General features: G+C 31.0%; 1 protein-coding gene, 1 long non-coding RNA gene and 1 other non-coding gene across 4 annotated transcripts; 1 reads left to right on the forward strand and 2 right to left on the reverse strand.

Annotated features, from left to right (window-relative positions):
* Positions 1-4,664: 4,664 nt before the first annotated feature.
* LOC108460703 (leucine-rich repeat extensin-like protein 5) lies at positions 4,665-8,670 on the reverse strand. Of its 2 annotated transcripts, XM_053026522.1 has the most exons (4): positions 8,464-8,670; positions 8,126-8,310; positions 6,649-6,933; positions 4,665-6,072 (listed from the first exon to the last, which is right to left on the reverse strand). In XM_053026522.1, the coding sequence occupies exons 2-4, from the start codon at positions 8,288-8,290 to the stop codon at positions 4,864-4,866; spliced, it is 1,659 nt and encodes a 552-aa protein (XP_052882482.1). In that variant the 5' UTR covers positions 8,291-8,310; positions 8,464-8,670; the 3' UTR covers positions 4,665-4,863. The 2 variants fall into 2 exon arrangements, with proteins under 2 accessions (XP_052882482.1, XP_017615789.1); XM_017760300.2 differs by having other exon boundaries at positions 8,126-8,670.
* A 1,184-nt stretch (positions 8,671-9,854) lies between these two features.
* On the reverse strand, positions 9,855-10,014 carry LOC128292292 (U1 spliceosomal RNA). The gene has a single exon (XR_008282277.1). It is a non-coding gene; the product is annotated as a U1 spliceosomal RNA (small nuclear RNA).
* Positions 10,015-21,979: 11,965 nt separating this feature from the next.
* On the forward strand, positions 21,980-22,941 carry LOC128291626 (uncharacterized). The gene is made up of 2 exons (XR_008281412.1): positions 21,980-22,546; positions 22,642-22,941. It is a non-coding gene; the product is annotated as an uncharacterized LOC128291626 (long non-coding RNA).
* Positions 22,942-24,384: the final 1,443 nt, after the last annotated feature.

Below are 24,384 nucleotides of genomic sequence, written 5' to 3' on the forward strand. Positions count from 1 at the left end.
AAAGGACTCAACTAGAAAGAGCGACTGCTACAGTGAGCTTTGCCTATGTTAGTTTTGTAACATACATATGGTCTTTGAAGGTGAGTGTATTTCTGTTTTGAATCTGAATCTATAATAAGGTACCTTTTGTTTAGCTACAGTTTTATTAGAATGTTACCAATTAAAGGATTGGATGAATTTTATTAATTGTGTTTTTGTGAAGTGTTTTTTGCTTGTATACGCCAAACTATTTATAAACTACTACTAGTAATATTGTATTTTCAAAAGAAAGATTTTCAACTGAAAGTTTTAAATCATTTGCGTATACATTACAACGTATATCAATTTGGTTACTTGTGTTTTCGAAATTTATTTTCTGAGTTAACACTCAATTCAATTTTTGTGCTTTGAAACTAAGTCTAAGTCTGCTTTTTATGTAACGCCTCAGTCAACCTTTGAGAATTGGGGTGTCACAAATTCCATCAAAGTCATGTCAATTTTACCATAATAAAATCTATTAGTAAATAAATTTCACTATCCTATTAACTACAATGACTTAAATAATTTAATTTCTATTTTGAACTCAATTGTTTAATTACAATCAATCAAATAATTCAAAGAAATTAAATCAATTTCTCAGTCATTTTTTATTCCTTCCAAGAAAATGCATTCATTGTGCATAGTAATTTATGCAATCTATTTCTCTTTGTCATTTACATTTATTTATCATATCGATTTTAATTTGTAATCCTAACAAAGCGTGTTAAACTAGCAAAAGGACCGATATGATATATATAATTAGGGGTTAAATAATTTTTAATTAAATTTCGACTCTTCATTTATTAATCACAACATTATTTAATCATAGAGTTGATCCACTAAAAATACCATGACTAATCTCCCTATTATATACCATTACGAGAACAACTTATATTTATGTTTTATCCAATAATCTTGTCATTAATGTGTTACCTTCATACAATATCCTTAATCATTTTGAATTAAATCTATTTACCTAATATGTTAATAATTATCTCATGAACACCACTGCATCTTCCATGATGAAAAAGATTACTACTAATAAATAGTAATACCAAACTTTGGTTCTAGACGAATGATCCGTGACCACGTTCCTTTTTCATAATCCATGCAATGCTAGTGAAAAGACAACATTTACTCTTTAATCAAACTATGATTTCACTATTGTAAGCGAAGTCATGTCATACATAAATCATATTCCTAACATAACAATTTTCGACTTTGATACTAACTAAGCACAAGCTTTTAATATATCAAAATATGAATCACGTGATAAGCCATACGATGAATATCACAAGTGAATAAGCCCATAAATAAATCCAAGATAATTTCAACTTGAGTCATTTTTTATATATTATCAATCCAGACATTTACACCTATGTCTCTATCTTTTTTTAAAGTCGTCTGCTCCAATCTCCAAGAAAAAACATCCGAGGCAAAGTAATATTCCTTTGAATTAATCGTTCATTTTGAGTCCTCAAGACTACAGGCAAATTTAAGTACTTATCTTTTTGTATCATAATCCATCCTAATGATGCAACTCAGTTCATTTAACTGTGAAATTTTATTTAACTAATCTTCCTTGAGTAAAACCTACAAGTAAAATGACACTTTATTGAGAAGATGTTATTGAAAATCAGGTTTGATGTGGGCTGGGTAAATCTGGTAACCATTGCATGTCGTCTCTTATTTGGTTTTGCCGAATAGAGAGAGCACTGAGGCCTTTAAACCAACTAAATGTCTAAGGGAAGGCACCCTTTGAGCACAACAAGAAGGGTCGTTGACTAGAACAAGGTTTTGCCGACAATGGCCTAGTCTCACCCACTTTTTACTCATGGAGGCTACCAGTTTGCTACGGAAGTTGTGAAAAGGATCATTGCAGGGTATGAGGCATGGTCTGACCAAAAGGTTAACTTTGAGAGATCTTTAATTTATTACCGTTCGAATGTCTTGTTTCATGACAAGGATATGATTTCTCTAGCATTTGGGATTCATATAACGTCAAGCCCTAAAAAATGAGGTGTTTCAAGGACTAAAAGATCAAATGAGGGATCAAATTAACAATTGGAGTTCATGTTTCCTTTCTCAAGGAGGTAAAATTGTTTTTATCAAGTCAGTTTTGCAGGCTTTGCCTTCTGCTATGTTATGTTTTTTATTGCTCAGTTCTTTATGTAAAAAGTTGGAGATGAAAAGGGGGATTCATTGGTACATGTGGGGTAATCTTTGCGATTCCAGAACTAAAAGAGATCTCATGATTTAGTTAAGTTTAAGCAAGGGTGGCGCATCATTACTAATCCTACTTCTTTGGTTGCGAGATTGCTTAAAGCAAAGTATTTTCCCACTGGGAACTTTTTGCAATCTAGGCTTGCCCTTCCCTCAATTGGAGGGGAATATGGTGTGCACGCAGAGAAGGATTGGTTTCGAACAAGGTATTTTAATTTGGGACGATGCTTGACTACCGGGTGAAGGAACTGGAAAAATTCAATCACCACGAATCAGCAATGAAGTTTACTAGGTTGCACATTTAATTGACAGCAATACTAAGGAATGGAAACAAGATATATCGGTTACCTTGTTTGATGCTGTTGACTGTGACTGGATCAAGTGCACTCTACTGCTGCACTCTGACCAGAAGGACATGACTTTTTGTGGCCGAGACAAAATAGGGGACTATACAGTACACAATGGATATCAGATGTTACAATCAGGGAAACAAGCTCCAAATTCCACAACTTGCTCCCTAGTACTATCAATTTTTACAAAAAGCTTTGGAAACTTACGGTCCTAGATAAGATTAAAATTACAAGTAGGAAATTTTTCTTGAATTTCACTCCTATACTATCCAACCTACGTGCTATGAGAGTTGTTGCCTCGAATATATGTCCAAGATGTTAATGTTGAGACAGTCCAACATGTTGTGCGAGACTGTTTTTGCCAGAAACGTTCAGTCCAACATGTTGTGCGAGACTGTTTTTGCCAGAAACGTTCGTGGTTCGCTTGGGATTACTTGGCCAGCAGCTCATGCAAATTAGAGTATGATGGAGTGGATAGAATTACTCTTTGAACGATATGCTGAACTGAAATGCAATCAGGGGCGAAGCCAGAAAAAAATTTGAGGGCCGAAGGAAATTTTAATTTTTTATAGTCTATATATTTATAATTTTTAAAGGATTAAATTGAATTTTTATAATTTTAAGGGGCCAAAGTGCAATTTTATTTTTACTAATTTAAAATTTTAAAAAAATTTAAAGGGCCTAAATGAAAATTTCCCATTTTAGGGGGGGCCGGGGCCATGCCTGCCCCCCCCCCCCCTGGTTTCGCCCCTGAATGCAATACGATTATTGTAGCGATTTTGGGAATTTGGTATGCCAGGAATATATTAGATCATGAGGGTATAAAGCAAAAGGAACATGACATTATTACGTTTTTACGGAGGCATTTACAAGAACTGGAAACGCTCCATCTCCCTTCTAATGCTAGTCCAGGTGAAATCTATGAACAATGGAAGGCACCCGGATTCAATTTTGCTTCTAGATAATCTCAAGTACGGGAGTGGTTATTAGGGATAATGATGGTATGGTGATGGGTTCGTGTGCTAGGAAGAACGAAAACATCTAGCTAGTGTTCAAGCTCTCGGTTTCGCTTTGGTGACGGGTTTTTAGAGGATTATGTTGGAAGGCGATGCAACAACTAATGTAAAGCCTCATATCAACAAAGGAAGAACGATCAACTATAAGTTCTACGTGGCAAACGAGGTGGCTCACCAATTGACAAGTGTTTGGTTGAACAGTAAAGGCACTCAATTTTGGGTTGAAGAAGTACCTTTCAGTGTTTGGGCCGCCATTGAAGGTGATCCTGCCTTTATTCTTTCTGTTGATCTTGTGGTCTAGATTTGGTTGGTTGATGCTTTGTGATGAAAGTTGACGAAAAATCGACATTCCATAGCATGTTGTCCTTAGGTAAAGAAGAGAGAAGGGAGTGGAAGAAGGGTGATGTCCTTTTCTTGTATATGCTCCTTTATTTATTTGCTTCCCAATGCATGATAGCTGTATAGGCTGTCGGGTTTGCCTTGATTATTTCTAGAGACGTTATACGTGTCATTAATTGAAGCTATCCATGTAGATTTCAAGTATATATACCAATTATTTAAAATTTCACAAAATTATACAAAATTCAATAATATAAAAATTAAAATTTTAGCTAAATTCTAGAAAATTAAATAAAATAAAAATTTATTTAAAAATTAATAAGTATATTGAAAATGTAAATTTATAAATAAATAAATAAAATCAAAAGTTACAGACTATCAACCTCGACAAATTTCGCCTGTAAGGCAACATTGATCCACGATCATTAATGCTAGTCACAGTCTATATTTTTTTTTTAATTATATATATATGTTTAGTTTTTGTTAAATTTGTTTTTAAAATTGTTTGAACTTTTTATTATTTTGTAAAATTTTAAATAATTTTTAAAGAACTCACTATTTAATAATTAACTTAAAAGAGTGAATCTCAACTTCCACCTGGCATCTCTGGTAAATTCCATTTTTTATCCACACAACAGATTGTTTCAAGGGAAATAAAGCTTGGACTGACAAATATAGCAGTTGATCTATCAAACTGACAGCCGGCTTTAAGACAAAGTTTGCGGTGAAAGGGTTACTAGAATTCGAGTGTGAAATCCAAGAGCATCACCACGAGTACTAGGATACAACAGGGTCACATACAATTTCTAGCAGGAGGTAACATACAAATACTCATATCCCTCCCAACATATACATTAGAAAAACCCACCTTTTTTATTCAAGTACCATTCAAGGTCGATTCAACCAAGCAGTGGCATTTACCATCCCCCTCTCTGAGTACCACCAGAGGATTGCACATTCAGCCTATCCAGCACGGCATTAAAATCCACCGCCTGCCCACTCTCCTCCATCCTCTGAATCACACTCGCAATATGGTCACCCCTGAATCCCATGCTCACTAATTTCTCAATCAGATCACTGTAAGGATGGTTGCGAACATACTGGGAATGGCTACTGTTCCTCATCATAACATTAGGGCTAGGGCCAGGTTGAGGAGTCTGAAGAGAGACATTGGCAGGGGGATACCCACCCTGTGAGAAGTGAGGCTGTTGGGGTGGGTGATGTGCTCTACCCCCTTCGCTATCATACATCATGTATGCACTTCCTGGAGGAAGGGGGGGATGGGAGACAGGCGCCTGATACCCATCCCTTGGTTGTGCTTCAAAAGTGCCCTTGATTGGCTGGGGAGCTGTTCTGCCAGGCACTCTGTACCCATAAGGAATGGTATCGACACGACTAGACAGAGGTGGAGGAACTCCAGAATATGGAACCTGCATGGGGGTGCTGTGTGCTAATGCCTCTGGAGGAGATGGGTTTGATGATTGTGTAGGAGGGTAGGGAGGGTAAGCTAGTGTTGATGGAGGCCTCATCTGTGTTTGCATCGATGATTGCTGCTGCTGTTGTACTTGCTGTGGTACTTGTTGTGGCCACTGCTGCTGATACTGAGGGAATGATTGGACAGGTGGTACCTGATGGCTCTGTCTAGGCTGTGGTGGCATCCTAGAGACATCTTGTATGTGAGGAGCTTGGTATTGCGGATCAGGAGGTAAATATTGACTCTGAGTGTGTGGAGTTGGTGCTGGGGCTGGTAGTGAAGGCGGGGCAGGGGTAGGAGTCGGGGCTGGGACATGGACTGGAGCAGGAGCATGGGGGTTGGATAACTGGTTTGAAGGTATATAATAGGATTGTTGTGTCAAGTTCTGAGGTGGGGCTTGAGAGTGTGGTACCACAGGCTGCTGTGGTGGTGCAACTTGATGAGGCAGGGCAAGAGCTAATTGCTGGTTTTGCATCTCGGATGTGTGGTCAGTCTTTTTAGAATCAGAGGCAGGTGGTGATGCTCTCTCCTCAGTGGATTGTGAATGGCTGGAAGAAGAAGACTCCTTTTGCGCAAGTTGTAATTTAGCCAACTCCTTTTGAGTCTCAGCTAGCTCCTGCTTATCTCTCAGTATCTGCACAGACCTGTGGACCTACAATGTGCATTGAATACTAAGTTACAAGAATGGAATGGTTCCAATACATGATGACCTATGCATTACTCAGCAAGAGAAGAAGAAAAAGTAACTTGATTCTCTAATGCACAGTCTTTCTTTAATATGCCATGAAAATAGATCAAGAAAGTAATTTCAGAGTGGCTTCTCTCCAGGGTATTCAACCATGAAAACTCTGAAAGCATGCAGAATAAACCTGAATCCGAGCCTAATATCTATATTTTATACCCACAGAAAATTAAAAATATGATCAAATTGTAATGCCAAGAGCAGAAACTAAAGTTATCCCTTGAATATAACAGCAGGACCACAATAAACTACCAGATCTTTTCTGATCCATATTTAAGGTACTTCTCTTGCATGCTGCTGCATTTTAGATACTAGATTGAGAAATAGATGTTTGCTGAAAAGTCAAATAAGGAACATAAAAGCATCTCAAGGCTTCAAAGAGTAAAAACTAATAATGTCAGGTACAAAAGTTGTGTACCTTATAGCCAACAGATTGGTGAAATCCATCTTATAATAAAAACATAACAATGTTCCCAGGATACTCACCTCTTGGAGATGTTTCTCAATAGATTTAAGCTTTGAATCTGCATCTTCATTATCACGAATTAAATCAGATCGCATTTCTCCAATCGATTTATCAAGATTGTAGCAATATAACTCCAACTGTGACAGTCGTGAACTTATTCCCTCAAGAAAGCGCATGAGGTTGTCCGCATATTTTTTCATGGTTTTTTCAACAGTAGCAGTCACATCTGAGTACAACGAATCATCTGGTTGACTGTATGCATTAGCTGGAAATATTGACCGTGCCACTCTGCCTTTGTGAAAATCCTGTAGAGTTCAGTGCAACAACATGATTAAAAATTTACTCTTGAAATGGTAAGCATCAGTACATACCACTAGTTTGGCAACACAGTGATCAAAGATGATGAATAAGTTTAGCTCAATTTTCCCTAGAACAGTCAGGATATGTAACATAACCCCAAAGACAATATAGTAACATGATGAAGAGAAACATCCAAGGCTCTAAATATGAGAACTTTTTGCGTCTGAACTTTAGTTTGTGGAACTCCCATGAAACTGCATCTGCATGTGACCTGTCCCAGATTTAGTCATTGTTTCTCTAGGGAACTACAATGACAAATGCTTAGGACCAAGAACTACATGTCACCTTTCTAGGTTTGGTCATTTTTTGTCTAGGCAAATGCTTATGATCAAGGATTGAAATGCAATAAAGATATATACTATGGGCAATAAAAACACAAAATAATGGACTTAAGCTCCCTCTCCACCGACAGCTACAAAACACACATATCCATTGCTGATTTTTCATGAATGTAGCATGTGATTAAGGTTTTATTTGAATAAAAAAAAACTCAAAAAAAAAAAATGCTACACATATACCACAAAATGTGATATAACTTATAATATACATCACTAAGTACAATAAAGTTTTTCTCCACTCCATTGAAGACTGAACTTCAGGTGTTACTCCCTGCAATAGGGAAACAATTTGTAATTTTTTTTATAGAAAGGGTGTAAGCAATGCAAAAGAACCACTAATTTATTGTCCTCTTAAAAAAGGGCTCCAGCGATATATATCTATACGCACATATAATTTATTATCAAATGACCAAAAAAACCCACAAAAAATAAAAAAGAGAAAGAAAATAGCTCCAGCCATAGAAGGGGAAAAATTAGAGAATATGGAAGTTCACATCTATACACTCAAATCTTCCTTTTGGTTACAATTATTTTCAATACAAGCCTATACGTTTTCTCATACTTACACCTCAAATCAAGATAAGATGTTCTAATCTGTGCTATTTCAAAGTCAACTATCGATCAAACAGTTAACCAAATTTTAAAAAAATGTCACAAAACGAAGCATTTTTACATTGTTAAGCCTTTCTCTTTTTCAAAATCAACCCTGTCGATAAAACCCTAATCAGATCAAAACCCCCTCCCAAAAAAAAAAAAAGAAAACCCTACAAATTAAAAAAAAAATAGCAACAATATATACCGTGGAAGAGCTGGTGGTCGTGGTACCGAGTGCAGCTTCGGCGTGGCTACCATTTGACGATTCCTGGTTCCCGTAGTCCTCATACGAGCAAAGAATATCATCGGACCCAAAATCGAACCCTTTGGAACCACTCGAGTTGCCCCGACCCGATAACCCAGATGCCATATTCTCCTGAAAAAGAAAAACTGAAAACTTTCCACAGATCGAAACAGTAAAATTAGTGTTTCTCGGAAGAGGGAAATAAAATCAAGATTTTTGCACCCTTTATTTATACCCCGTAAACAGAAAAGGAAAGAAAAAAGAAGAAAACAAAGATTGGGATTGAAGCTTGAACTAACTTGTCTAGAAAGGAAAGAAAAAGGAAGGAAATTTCTTTGAAGGATGAGTTGAATTTGATGTAAAGGGTGGAAGAGTTGAGAAAACGTTTTAAAAATGGGTGATTTTGGGCTTTGATAAAAGGTGGAGGATGATGATATGATCCTTCCTTTTGTTTCCACATTTATTATTTGGATCTCGCGCCTTTCAACACGCGTATATAAATATATTACCTAAACCATAATTATTTTATAATATATTAGTAAATTGTTGAAACACGAATGATATCCAAATATATGATTACCCCTTTTTGTTTTCTTTTACTATTGTCAACAGTCATTCGTATCTCATATTATCTTTTGGAATTGTCTTATATGATGATGCTTCATTAGCTATTTGTTTTTTATTTTTTCTATTTATTTCTCATATTATAAATTAATTTTTTTCTTTCTAGTCTTGCTTCCTACTCCAACGACTATTACTCACCAAACGAATTAAGAATTTCATGTATATATATATATATATATATATATATATTATTGAGACAAAAACAAAAAGGAGAAAATGACAGATTAGATGGTGAAGAAAATGTGATCATGTAAAGAGTCGATTTTACATAGGCAGTTCAACAGAGTTTTGGCATAAAGATATGGTTCTGCCTCTAATGATGATGGAGGAATATATATGCAAGGATAGTCACAACTACTTTTAAAATTTGTTATTTGATAGAGGGCAAGATAATCTTTTAGTAAAACAACAATTAGATTGATGAATCTTGTGATCATATAAAGATTAGACTTGAATAGATTTGATAAAATTACACATTTATCATACATAACAGAAGCTCGGCACCTACCTTTGCAAAATGTATAAAAAAATTCTACATGTTAAGCATGTCATTAGTAAATGAGGTCCATGATTTAGTGAAATAAATACCACGAAGGTTGAGCTGATGTATACCAGTTGCTTAAAACCTTTTCCATTTGATTGGGTAACTCCATATGTCGCACTTCTTTTTGTTTTTGTGTCTGATGTGGGTCTCGTTTCATTTTTTCCAGACTAATCAAGTAATCATTTGGTTGAAAAGATTTGTTGTGTGGCCTTTTAACATATGTGTCACTAGTAAGTTGACGTATTTGTATTTGGAAGAGCTGAGGTTAATTTTTATTTGCGACAGCAAACATCTTGACTACCAAACCAAATTAAAGCTAGGAAATTGAGAAATTAGAACCTGGTGCACCTTTATACATTTGCTTAGTGCATCATGCCTACAACTAAACCATAACAAGCACATTTGCCTATATAGCAGGGGATTCATGATTGGCAACCAGCTTTCAACTAATCCCAGATCAGGTAGTTCCTTGATAGAATCAATTAATAGAGATAACGTAGAAAGACTTGAAACTGAAGATGGTAGGGGCCGCGCGAACGCAGGCTCCCGCTGCCACAAATTATGACGTAGGCTCTCCCACTTGGGGAGACCTTAAAGCAGCACCCCTCCCAAGTGCAATGGAGGTCACTGCCCTAGGCCATGAACCTTATTGATCACTCATTGACCCCGTCCAGGTAAGTATGTTCATCAGTTGCATCTTGATTCATATTTATAAAGTTCAGCGCTTTGTAAACTCTATTCAATTGTCGATGTGGGATTGCCTGCCAATCGCTTTTCATCAAGAAATCAAGGGAGAAAAGAAAAACGGGGGAGAAGGACAAAAAACGACAGTGTTTCCATGAAATTGGTAACAAAATAGCTAACATATATTTTAAACAAAAAAGATGGTAAATAAATCCTTTAAAAAACAGGATCTACTTAATATAATAGTTTTCCTCTGCTTTAATTATTGAAAATGCACTATAAGCATACATAAAATATTTGAGCAAACTAATTTGAATGTTATTCAATAAATATTTATATTTAATTAAAAATATACAAAATTTAATATATTACTATACATACAATTCATTCCAAGTTCATCGATATATTTTGTAAGGTTAAAGTTTAAGTTGAACTAAGTTTGAAGAAAACGGTGGATTTAAAGTGTTAACCAGTGAAGCGAATAACAGGAAGAAAAATAATGGTTTGGTGAAGAAGGAACGGATTTCTCTTGGGGAGATGGACATTCGGTGAAAAAGGGTTTCCATACATTTGATTTATTAATTATTTTTTAAACTTATCAGTAAATACACTTATGTATTTATTTTGAAATTTTTAGATAATTATTTTATTTTCTTTAAATTAAGAGTTTTTTTAATTTTATGTATGATTTATTTATTTTATTATTTTTCACATGTAATTATCTTATTGGGTTACCTAAGTAATAAATTATATCTCTTTAAAAATATTTCACATATGAAATTTCACATATCCCTTTAACTTTTTAACCATGCTTTCATCAAATCTATTGAAAAAGCAATTTAAAAAAGAATAAAACCGATAGCCAAAACGACTTAAAAATACAATTAGATCTATTTTGACAAAACATGTAAACATTAGTGACCAAAAATAACAAGTATCATAGGGTATACTTGGATCACAAAATTCTATAAAACCTTATTATTATAATAATAGATCACGATATATATATTTAATAAATTTTAATTAGTTAATATTTTTATTTTTAAATTAAAATATTGAGTAATTTCGTGCATTTTGTTCTTTTTAGTCGATTGAGTCTTAGCTCGATTAGTATGGACATTGTTGTCAATGCAGGAAGACATGGGTTTGAGTGCGTTGATGCGCATTATCTTATTATTTATGAGTTGAGATGAGCTATTAAAAAAAATAGGGTTTATGTGTTTAAATTTTAAGCTCACCTCACTGGCTAGAGATAATTGGCCATCCAAAAGGGACTTGAGAATGATTGTCACTTTATGTGAGAGAAAGTTCAGATAAATTTCATCCGTTATTTTTTTCCAATTAATTAGCTGATATTTTCACTAAAATCTTCTATACATTTTCTTTCCAATTATTTAAGATTGAATCACTATTTAAGGCTTGAATTTGACAATTATTTTCATGTTAAGTCTTAATTTAGGCAATTATTTTCATGTAGGAACTTAAACTTTTTTGTCCAAGCTAGTCATTGAACTTGCAATTGTTCCCATATTAGGCTTGAACTTTAAGGTTTTGAAGTAAATATCATGTACTAACTTGGGTAAAAAAAATTCAAGCCCCAAATAGAAAACAATTTCCAAGTTTAGGGCCTAAATTCAGGGTCTAACTTTAAAAAAAAAATTAGTCTCTAATGTGATAATAGTTACGAAATTCAAGTCCATTTAACCTAAAGATTGTATAACTTTGTTTCCTAAATTAATGAAAATCAATTCAAAACATAGTTCTCTAAACCAACATCTGTTCATTATATCTTGAAGATGGTAGAATTGCTAAACCAAAACTTGGAACTTATAGATTTCCAACATACAAGTGAGCATCTTAAACTTTAACTCTCTTTCTTGTTTCACATTTTTTCATATTGGAGTAAACAAATAAATAAATTTTTGTAGGTTTGATATTGACGTAAACAAGTAAAATTAACAAAAATACTAACGGGAAAACTATCTAAATATACAGACTTGGATTCCAAAGCTTTTGGTGTTATAGTAGGTAAATGAAATGTTAGTCAGACACAAACAGGAGAGGGACCAATGGTACCAACTGCTATGGTGTCCTTTTAACATCTCGTGACATGATTTTTTTGAAGGAATATATTATGACATGCTTGGATGGCTGTGTTAAACAAACTGCATTAGTAAGGACCGATTTGCAATGCTAAGGAATAAAGTAAGTTCAAACAGAAACTATAGACCACTTATTCTGTGTCTTATGTGTAGGGTAGATTATACATAAATGCAATGTGAGTTAGAGAGTTGACATTTGGGATGCATTGTTGGAATGGGCGCAACCTTTCATTTTATAGTTACATCTTTGCTATTAGTAGCACTTAAACTTGTGGTTTGGATGTGAGGGTTAAAAGGAGTAGGTCAGGCGCGGTGGGTGGTGGCAAGCGCCTTAATTAGCTCCTAAAAGTTGGAAACTATAGTTTCGATTCTTTAAAATATATAAAATTATAAGTTAGTATTGTTGTAAGTATTCATCAATTTAATGAATTAAGAATACCAGTTGAATAGTTTGAGACATGTTGGATATCGTCTTTAAAGATATTTCGTTGTATAGCATATATTCATGATTTAACAAGCTCTTTCATTATAAAACAAGAAACTAAAATTTAATTATAGATTGTAACAAAAAATACTCAATAAATTCGAAAGGAGGAAAGAAGGAATGCCATGAGAATGATAAATTTTCTTGAAGCATGTGAAAGTAAAAATGAGTCGTGGTATAATATTATATAAGAGTTTCACTAAAGGTAATGTGGATTGAATTAGCTAAAAATATCTTCAATCAGTTAAACTATTGCTAGCTTGGTTAAATATAAGTGTTACAACTTAATAAGTTTACTTTTTTTACTCTAAAAGATTCAATAAGAAATAATTCTAAAACGAAATGATTTAAATACACATTACACTAGCTTTTTGAGCGTAATGTACAAATCTATCCTCTCATTTATTTTTCATAATTAAATTAAATATTGTGTATGTATTAAATATGTGTTATTAATTTGATACTTTTATTTTCATTATTATTAAATATTATTTTAAAACGTATCTTAAATGCGTTGTTTTCATGATACAATTACTAGTAAAATTTAATTATTATGAGGCTTTAATTATTATGATAGTGAAGGACGATTGCAAGTCGGTCTCTCTAGACAACCCAACAACCGTTGCCAGCAATTGGATCGTCTAATCAAGCCACATCACATGTGCGATGGGCCAACATTACCTTCACAATAATTCTGCTAATACCCTTTACATAATTAAGGTTTTGCTAATCATTAACCACAAACTATATTATTCATTCCTCTCTTAATCACACTATTATGAAAGTTTGATTTTTGTTCATGAGAATAAAATATATTTTATGATCAATCTTTTAATTCTTTGAAGAACACTCGCAATTAAAAAATTAATTATTATTATTAGTGATGAATATCCTCATTTTGATAAAAAAAATAAGCAATTCTACATTGATTAGGAACAAATTACAAATGGATTATGAATTTATATATACTCATATCTTATATATCATATCGCTTAAGAAAATAAGAGAAATGAGACTTTGAGTCTATATAAAGATTTGTTTTGTAAATTTTATTTCCACACTAATAGGTGACACCGAGAAATAAGAAAAAAATATTAGTGCTACCACTTTTAGTGTTGATATGGCAGAAAACGTATCCAGTTGGTAGTATTTTTCTGTCAATACGTTGAAAATGCATCTAACTAAAAGCATTTTTCTGCATTTCACTTGAAAATACTTCTATCCGAATCTATTTTTATAAAATCGGTCTATTTCTGTAATTTTTTTCAAAAATTGGTCTATTCAAATAATTTTAAAAAAAATCAGCATTTATATGTATTTAAGTCTTAAATTATTCTCCACAATTATTTTTTTTTAAATACATTCTTTTTAATCGTCATTGGCCGACATTAGTGGACATATGTGCTTTTATATTTTCTTATGTGGTTATCAATTCTTATTACTTCTTTTAAATTAACCCGTCTCAACCTCATCTGGAGTAGGACTCCGCCAGTTTCGGTGCCGCTCACGGTTCTCGACGTTCTCTCCCCCCTCCTTGGAATGCGGCGGCAGCAACAGAGGATTATTAGGTTTCCTTGATGTGTGTTTTTTGGCTTTCACTTTGTAGTTTTTAGACTCTGGGTCCATTCCTATTGTAATCTGCCTTTCTTAATAAATGGATTTATTTGTTGGATAAAAAAATCATTAGTTATTTGTACACTACTATAGTGACAATTCATTATGGGCAAGACCCATAAAATATTCTACGTTTGAATAAATTAGGACATGATTTATAGTTACATGTATGAAAATCTAAATCATGATAAGTTAGAGAGATCCACATAGAGACAAAGTCAGAAAAATTTTTAAGAGGGTCAAAATTTAATTATAATTTTATTATTTTAATAGCCTTTATCTTTATATTTTTAAAGATTAAATCATTTTTTTATTTTAGGGGATAAAGTGTAATTTTATCTTTACTAATTTAAAATTTTAAAATTTCAAAAATGCCTAAATAAAAAAAATTCATTTTAAGGGGGTGGGGCTCATACCAACCCCCTTGGTTTCACCCCTGGATCAACATGTAATTTACACAGATAAAATTCAAAATTCAAATATTTAAAAATTTAAAGTTTTAACTTTAATAACATAATCTAAAATACTTAATATATCATTTATATTTGTTTTACGATCCATGAAAGTTAATCCTTTTAGGTATATGATTACTTTTTCTAACAATATTATCTCCAACTACCGAAATTATTGTAAAAGTACAATATAACTTACCATTACATTCAACATTTGTTAATACTTTATAAATACTTTATATCTCTAATGATGAGTGACAAATATTAGACAATAATAATGTAATAAAATCAAATTATATTATTAGACAATAAAATCGAAATATCTTTCGACAATATTATCTTTTAAAACCTTCCCATATGTTAGTATTTAAAAAAAAACAGAGATGTAATATTTCATTGGTATAAAATTAAAATAACATAAAAATTGATATAACAAAGAAGAAATATAAATGTCTAATATTAGAGTGTAAACACTAAATATATAAATTAAAAAATGTTAAAACTTTTTTAAAAATATAAATAAATCTAAATAAGCACTAAATATTTAGTTATGAATATAATTGAATTTAAATATTATTTAATGCCCACTCTTTAAATTCAATTTAACTTTTAGTAGATAATTAAATTCAATTATATTTATAATGTGCGAATGAGACCTTTTCTTAATAACAATATTAAAATTTTGACAACTTTAAGATGACATATTCAAATCTCATCATATGTAAAATATATGTGTAAGTGTCAATAACTTCCTGACCTACTGACAAGAGTATTTGTATTGTGACGTGACAGCTTAGGTTCAATCCTTAATGTCCCCACATTTACCCCTATTATAACATACCACACCACATAGTGATTATAAGAATTTAGAAAATCAATGTTCCTAAATCATTATACACAGGATCACTTTCTTCCCTCTCCAAAAATATGGAGAATTTGGCCGCATTAAAAAGCCTTTGAATTACAATTAAATGGGTGATGTTCAAATATAAAGAGAAAAGAAGAAAAAAAGAAAAGAAAAGAAGAGATTCATCTAATAGAATCGGAGTCTACAGTGGTGTAACACCAACCCTTATCCGTCGCTGGAATAGGGTTATGGAGCATTACCGGGCAATTCAGATCAATTACGAACATTAAATAAATTAAATTGCCCGCACGTTATAAATTAATCATATTGTCCCTTTTACAGGTCCTCGGGGCCCAATATATATATTTAAAACGAATCGGGACTTAGTTGAATGCTCAGAGAATACATAATCATACACTCAGTGGTATTTCTATAATTCGAATACTTATTAAACAAAAATTTATAATATTTATATACATAATCATACATAATAATAATCATAATAAATAATCAATTTTATAAACTCATCATTAATATCACTTTCAATCATCGTATTTCTATTTCAATCTCACAATTACTATTTAATAGCATTTCACAATAAATTTATCAATTTCAATTTCAATATTAATATTCCTTTCTTATTCAATATCATTCATATATCCCTATTAACACGACTTGGACTCTGATGGATACGCGGATCCAACCCAAACACACCAGTACGACACTCAGTGCCTCATTAGCCATGACGAAGTAAAACAATACGATATTCAGTACCTCATCGGATTTATCCGAAGCAATAATAATACGACACATATTGCCTCATCGACTCGAAGTCAAAGTATCTCTGAACACTTCTAATCCTATGGCATGCCAACTATATCCGACTTAGCCCGACATTGTTAATAGGGTATTTCAATACATAATTCAATTTCCAAATAATATACAGTTTCAATCAATTCCAATTCAATACACTTTTCAATCATACACATACTTTCACAAAATAATTCAATTCAATGTCAATATATCAAACTCACCTCAATTTCACTTACCATACATAATAATAAATACAACAAATAATTTTAGTTTTTGAATTATAGAAATACAAACCGTATTTTCCGACTCAACGTTAGTTACAGAATTAAAACAATTAAAATTTATCAATACACAACAATTTGAAATTGAACATTTCAATTTATACTCAACTCTTGCATAGTTTTCAATTTAATCACTAACCAATACTAACTTTATTTCTTTACAATTTATTCTTTATTTTTCATTCAATTTATCACTTAAAACTAAATTTAACTCTCTAATTTCACCATAAAACCTTAATTTTGAATTTCTTTCAATTTAGTCCCTACTATATAAAACTTATGATTTACTTTACAATTCAATCATTTTCTCAATTCTAACTTGAAATTCTATCAATTCAAACCCTAATTCCTCAATTAATTCACCATAGCCCACATCTAAAGATCAACTAGCTTTCAAAATTTCCACATAAATCAAGTAATATTTTGTTTTAGGATTCCAAAAACATCAAAATTACAAGAAAAAGGGCTATATTGACTTACCACTTAAGCTTGAAACCTTAAAACCCAAATTTTCCCTTCTTTCTTTCTTTCTTTCTTTTCTTTTTCCTCTGTTTTCGTTTGCTATTCTGTTTATGTTCTTTATCTTTGTTTTATTTTATTTCTTTTATTTTATGTTATGTTTTATTATATTATTATATTATATTTTAGTGAATTAACTTAAATAATAAGAAAATACATACATGTATTACAAATGTATGTATAATATTATTACACATGTATTTAATTTTTACCATACATTTGGCACCTATGGCTTAATTGCTAATTTAGTACTTCAACTTTTCTTGATTCTATAATTCAACTTTTACCCTATATTCAATCTAGTCCTTACACTAAATTAACCTTAATTCAAGCTAATTCACCTAGCCAAAATCTAATTAACCTCACAACTAACTTCGTAAATATTTCTAATAAATATTTATGATCCGTTTTACGAAAGCAGTAACCCAAAATACACATTTTCGATACTCGTAAACTTCGGGTTGTTACAGGTGGTCTCCTTCCAAATCTAGATGGGGGGTTTAACACTTAGACTGAGGCAATCAGACGATTGAGAAAGGAGATAGGGAGACATTACCTCTGAGGCAATCAGACGATTGAGAAAGGAGATCGGGAGACATTACCTCTTAGTTTGAAGGTGAAATTTGAAGAGTTTGTGGCCAATTTACGCAAAACCAATATGAGATTTGAAAAGAGAAGGAAGATATGAGAGTTTTGGTGTGACTAGTCATCAAAGAAGATCATCAAGTTGAAAGTCATTTTTGTTTGAGGTGAAGAAAAGCTTTTTTTTCGAAGGTTAATTTTCCACACGTGGAAATTCTAAAAATTATTTATTAATTATAAAAATACAAGCTAGAACTTCTATTAACAAAAAAATTATAGAGTGATTAAAATGAAAATAGATAGTAACCGAAGTGCCTGAAATGATAGAAGGAAAATTTGAATGTCTAAAATGAAAACTTATAAAAGATGGTGATCATTTATAGAATTTACCCTGTGTTTTAACCTAGATGTTATTTGTTAATTGAAATTTTTATTTTTAATATTGATACATTTGTAAAGAAAAAGGGTAATACAAGATACATATAAATAAATGGGTTGACAAAACTAGTTGCCAGGACACGTGTCAGGGACGCAGTGGTTGAATGACCTTTTCTGTCTGTAATTATAACCGCTCTTATGAAAAATCATGAGCTCGGGTATCATGCATTTGCGATTGTACAACAATACCCCTTCCAGATACCAAACTCAATCTACGGATTTTCGTTTACAAGTCTTTTTCTTGTATTCTAAACGTCAGAAAAATAGATATTTTTAGGGACTGTAGTGGAATTTTACTCAATAACTGCCGTGCGAATTGGGATAACTTTGGATGATTCTGCAATATGATCTGGACCATACACGTGTATTGCAATAATTGACTGTTTCTCGAAATCATCAGCCTATCAGGACATTATCTTGAAAACATCAACGTGGATGCAAATAACATCCTTGATTTCATCTTTCTATTACGAAACTGCCATTTTTCACGTTTTTCTTTAAATGAAAATAATAAAATAAATTATCTTATTTTATGAGAATCTTAAAGTTGACTCTCGTGTAGATTTTCTTTTTAAACTTATTTTATTTTGACATTTTATCATTCTTTTAATTTTCTAAAATCAAGATACGTGAGTTCTCTCCAAATTTCCTCAAATTATGTTAATATATTCTAATTATCAATCTAATTACACTTTGCAAAGATTACTTATAGTTATAGTTATTCTACTCATAACATCTTAAATTATTTTAAATATATTTGTTTACTTGTACTATGATACATTTATACGATAACAATATATAATGAATATAAAATACATTTTACATTTTATTATGAGATTTAGGGTTTAATGTATTAAAATATTATTTAATAATGTAAAAGTATTAATCTTGTTGGGTGTCGTGAGCAATGTGCCTTCAAAGTTTTATCTTTCAACTTTTAAAAAAAGTTCAAAGGTGACTCTTGATGCCTAAACAAGTGAAATAGTAACTGTTAAAGTATTTTTGTGCATGTTAAAATTTGGACCATGCACTATGCCATAAAAGTTTTCGGTAACCATATTTTTGCTTGTTCAAGCATCTAGAGGCACTTTCACTTTAGAGTCAATAATAATGAAAGAAGACAATAATTTTACCTTATCAATAAAATATTTATTATAAAATTAATATATTCTTCTTATTTATTTTATAATTTATAAGAAAATTCTTACAGAATTTATGATTTTTCCTTTCAGTGATGTCGTCTATAAAATTTAAAGATGAGATTGCATTAATGATAAATAATATTAGAAAATTATAAACTATGAATTAATAACATTTGTTTCTTTCTTTAACTTTTGGAAAAGAAAGGCAGTAAAGTGAATTAAGAAAGTATGATTTACCAAAAGTGCAAGTAGACAGCCAAATTAATTACACGTATTGATAAAAAGTTAGAAGCATCCCACCTAAAAATATTTAGAAAATGTCATCAACATCATGAATCGCAAATTAAATTATTTCTTTAAAAAAACTTAATTAAAAAATTAAATACTAAATTTAAATTATAAAATTTGTCAAAGACTTAATGAACTCTGGTAAGTGATAACATGACCGCTAATGTGATGTTTAATATGAAAAATAATAATGTGGACATTAACATGGTGGGTTAATTTCTTAATTACATTACTAAACCAAAATCAAAATTTTAAATTATTTTACGAGATTAAGCTTTAAAACTATTAAAATATTATAAAATTTGTATAAAATTATAGAAATTTGTTAAAATATTATAAACTTAGAAAATATAAAATATATGAAATTATAGAAAAATTATAAAAAGTATAAAATATTATTAAAACTATAAAAATATAAATTTTCTTAAAATTATAGATATTTGTTGTTATTTTGCAAATCTAGACTTCTTGATTTTGGTAATAAGCAAATGGGAGCTTGAAGTTTGATGGTGTTTAGATTTATGTTAAGTGTAGAAGGAATGGTTTGAGTGAAGATGAGTTAAGTAAATTGCACGTAATAATTTTGGTCGAAGAGAGATGATGTGAGGAAAATTGATAAGAATATACTAAGATATAATGTAGCCTAACGTGGTGAGATAACAAACAGTAGTATTATTTTTTTATATTTTTTATATTTTTCTATAATTTTATAAATTTTTATAATATTATAACAGTTTCTAATTATTTTTAATAAGTTTTGAATTTTAAATAATATTTTATAATTTATATAATATGCTAATAATTTTCGACAACTTTCAGTGATTTTCACAATTGGCTATAATTTTTTTAGAATATTTTCATGTCAACCTTCTGGTCAACCTTGTAGTCAACTACCATGTAACCACTATTTAACAGCTTGTCATCATTTGAAGATTTGAATTTAGTTTTTTTTTTTTTAATTAGTAATTTTACTATTTTTTTAATTATTTCACTAGATTTTTTTAAAACATTTAAACCAAAAACAATCTTAAAAAAATAAAAAAATAGGTATAAAATTTTAAATAATAATAAAAGTAGGGGTAAGAAAGTAATTGCAATATCTAAAAGAAAGGGAAGGTGGGTGAGTTTGCCGCGTAAATGTTGGAAAATTGCATTAACCAATCGGCAATGGCAGTCCCTTCCACTATATATATTTGCCGTCAAACACCAATTTTTCCGCAAAAAATTTCTCACTTTTTCAGTTTTTTTCTTCAAATTTCCCATTCAAGAATCTTTACTCTTTTATTATTATTATTATTATTATTATTATTATTATTTTCTTTCAGCTTCTCCATAATTCTTTGGATCAAATTGCTTTAGCTTATCGTCAACCATGAAGAAATCAGGGCTCTTCGCTGCCTCTGTCGTCGCTGCCTCTGCTTCTGCTTCCTCCAGTTTCACTTGTAACTCCAATTTTCAGCTTTCCAGTGAGGTAAATTCCTTTAACTCAACTCTGGGTCTTTTTTTTCTTTTACCCTTCTTTACTGGGTTTTTCTTATTTCTTTTACTAATATTTTCCCGCCACTGTTTGGTTGCCAAGAAAATAATGACAAGAATTCATGATTTCAATAACTAACTTTACTATTTTCAATATTTTGTCTTAATTTGGCTTCTATATTAGCATAATTTGAAAATTAAACTTCTGATCTTTCAGATTTTTAAATGATTTCTTTGTTATTAATCTCTTTTTTTTTCCTCGTCCCTCTTAATTAATTCTCAAGAAAAAAAATTATTCATGGTGCAGGAGAAGAAAGAGCATGAAAATTCTGCAAACAAGAAACCAGCTCCAACCGAGAAATTTGCACCGAGGTTTGATGGGTTAAGGTTCATTGAGACTTTGGTCACTGCTCACCGATAAAAGAAAAAAGCTTCAATTTTTTTTAACTTGATGAAGAATTTTTATTATTTTGACCTTTTTGGCCTTTACTACATCCTTATAAGGAAGAAGAGGAAGATATGAACTATGATGTTTTTCAGTGTTTATTAGTACTAATCATGTGAAAAAAAAGCCCCTTGTTTTCATATGCACCACTTACCTAAATTGAGTTCCTTTTCTCCAAAATTGATTGCTTAATGTTATCTATTGATTTTTTTGTAAGTCTTGGTTCACATTAATTTCATGTTTGAATTTGGACAATGCCAATTTGTGTTTTTAAGAAAGATTTTGGGTTCGAGTTTTATAGATAAAAGAATAAAATTGAGAGGATTTTGCCTTCCATGTAAGGGTTTAATTCAATCCAATTTCAAATTTAATCAGTAATCAATGTAATTATTGAATATTATATCTTTGAAAATAATATAAACCCAAATTTAGAAATAAAATCCAACTCAAATTTAAGTAAGATTTTAGATTCAATTTTATAAATAAAAAAATTAATGTTGAGAGAGTTTTTTTTTTCTCATTTAAGGGTTTAACTCGATTCAATTCAAAATTTAATTAAGAATCAATATGATTACCGAATATTAAAGAATCTCTTATTGAACCTAAATTTAGAAATAAAAATTTAACCCAAATTTGTTAAGCTAATACTCCCAACAAATAGTGATATGGTTGAATTTGCATCTCGTGCTTAACTACCATAGGCAAAGCCAAGTGAGAGATGAGCTAAAGATAGGAAATTTGTTGGCAACCTAATCTTCATATCCAAGTCTAATGAAAAACTATTGAAGCTGCTTTAGGGGTTTTGGTTTGTTTTTTCATCCCACTTTGGACTTTGACACTTCAACATCCATTTTAGCTTATGATTTGCTGAATAAGCCCACTTTTTTTAAGCTACATTACTTACTTGCAAAACCATTGTTGTATTACTGCTCTTTTATATATTAATATATGTAATTTGGTTCACACTTTACATCCACATCATCAAACTATATTCCATTCCCCACTCACCATCATCAATCCATTTAAATGAATGGATGGTAATAGAAGGTAAAAAATAGATATTTTTATATTATTTAATTGAATTTTTTAAAAGTTCATATTTGAATTATTTTGACTCAAATAATATTTGTTGATATATAAAGTGAGAGACGAAGATGATCAGTTCATTCTATTTAAAATGGGACAAAGGGCAGATGAATAAAAATGTTGGAGTTGTGAAAGGAAGAATGAGAAGGAAGTCGAGATCGAAGGATTGAGATAATTGGTCATCCTCTATCCTAAAGAATCATGTGGTGAGTCAGTATTAGTGGTCTGGCACTATAAGCCTAGATAAGGTGATACTATGATGTAACTCGAGTCATCTTAAATGAGACATAATGGTTAGGACCTGATATGGTAGTTAATAAACGAACCTACTTGTCAAGCAAGTTGCTAATTAATAAGGGTTTTCACTAGAGTTTTTAGTGCGAATCCTATCTAATTGTTCAGTGTGAAACTACTAAAAAATATCGATGAAACCTAACAATATTAAATCTATTTTAATTTCAAAATTAATAAATTTAGATATTTGAATTTAGCTTTTAAGAAATATATATTTGAATTCGATAATATAAAATAGAATAGATTGCAGCTCAAAATCATAAATGCAATCAACTACTTTTTTCTACTTAAAGACTATAAAATCCCAAAAGAAAGGAATTTTACAAGTTTGTCACACCATTCTAACTACTTTTCCAGCTTTCACATTATTTTTAGGGTAAACTATCAAAACAATTACTTTTATTTCTCTTAGGTTACACTTTAGTCACTTATATTTGAAATGTTATGTTTTAGTCACTTACATTAATGTGTTGTAACATTTTAGTCACTAAGCCGTTAATTTCTGTTAATAGTGTAACGGTAAGCTAAAATGGCACTTTAAATCATCACTTCAAACAAAAATTATAGGTTAAATTATACAATTAGTCCCTATATTTTTTCATTTTAAGCAATTTATTTTTTTCTTTTATGTTATTTTAACTTTTCCTTTTTCTTTCTTTATTTTTCATTCTCTTCTGCTTCTCCCTCTATTTTCCTTCCCTTCTCCATCTCTCTTAACGTAAAAAAAAAAATTAAATTGCTCAAAAAAAAAAGGAATCAATTGTATAATTTAATCTAAAATTTTCATTTGAAATAATGATTTAATGTGCGGCGTTAGCCTACCGTTAGATCGTTTATGATAATTAATACCTAGTGACTAAAATGTAATCCAAGTGAAAGAAAAGTTACTATTTTTATAGTTTACTCATTATTATTATTATTATTATTATTATTATTATTATTATTATTATTATTATGTGGCATTGGTAGTATGATTGGTCGCTTTCCGTGTTGATTGGGATGTTGATTTGTTTTCTTGAAGGCGCTCCTTTCGGTGATCAACGTGGAATGGGTAACTTTCTCAGCTCTTTTGCATATATACACGTCATCATTTACAACCACATAGTTGCTACTCATTGTATCAAAAAAAGAATGATATGGGTTCCATTCTCTGGCCAAAGAATTAATCAATAAAATATATATAAAAAAATTATTAAATTTATAAATATCTTAAATATACTTACGAAATTACAATTTGATTAACTTGTAACATTACTCAATCAATTATTTCTGTAGGAAAATATCAAAGAGAGAGTAAATAAAAGAGAGATAAAGCAAGAAGTATATTTAACTTCGGTTGATAGGCCTACCGATTTCACTCAAATCTAACTCCTTGCATTATCATCAATGCTACTAAACTTATCAGTGGAAATAATATCAATAATAGAAACAAGACGAAGAACACAATTAAAGTAGTTTGCTTGCAATAAAGTCACCCGTTCTAACGAGTGAACTACTTTATTAGC

The sequence above is a fragment of the Gossypium arboreum genome, chromosome 4 (genome assembly GCF_025698485.1).
Source record: "Gossypium arboreum isolate Shixiya-1 chromosome 4, ASM2569848v2, whole genome shotgun sequence".
NCBI classification, from domain to species: domain Eukaryota; kingdom Viridiplantae; phylum Streptophyta; class Magnoliopsida; order Malvales; family Malvaceae; genus Gossypium; species Gossypium arboreum.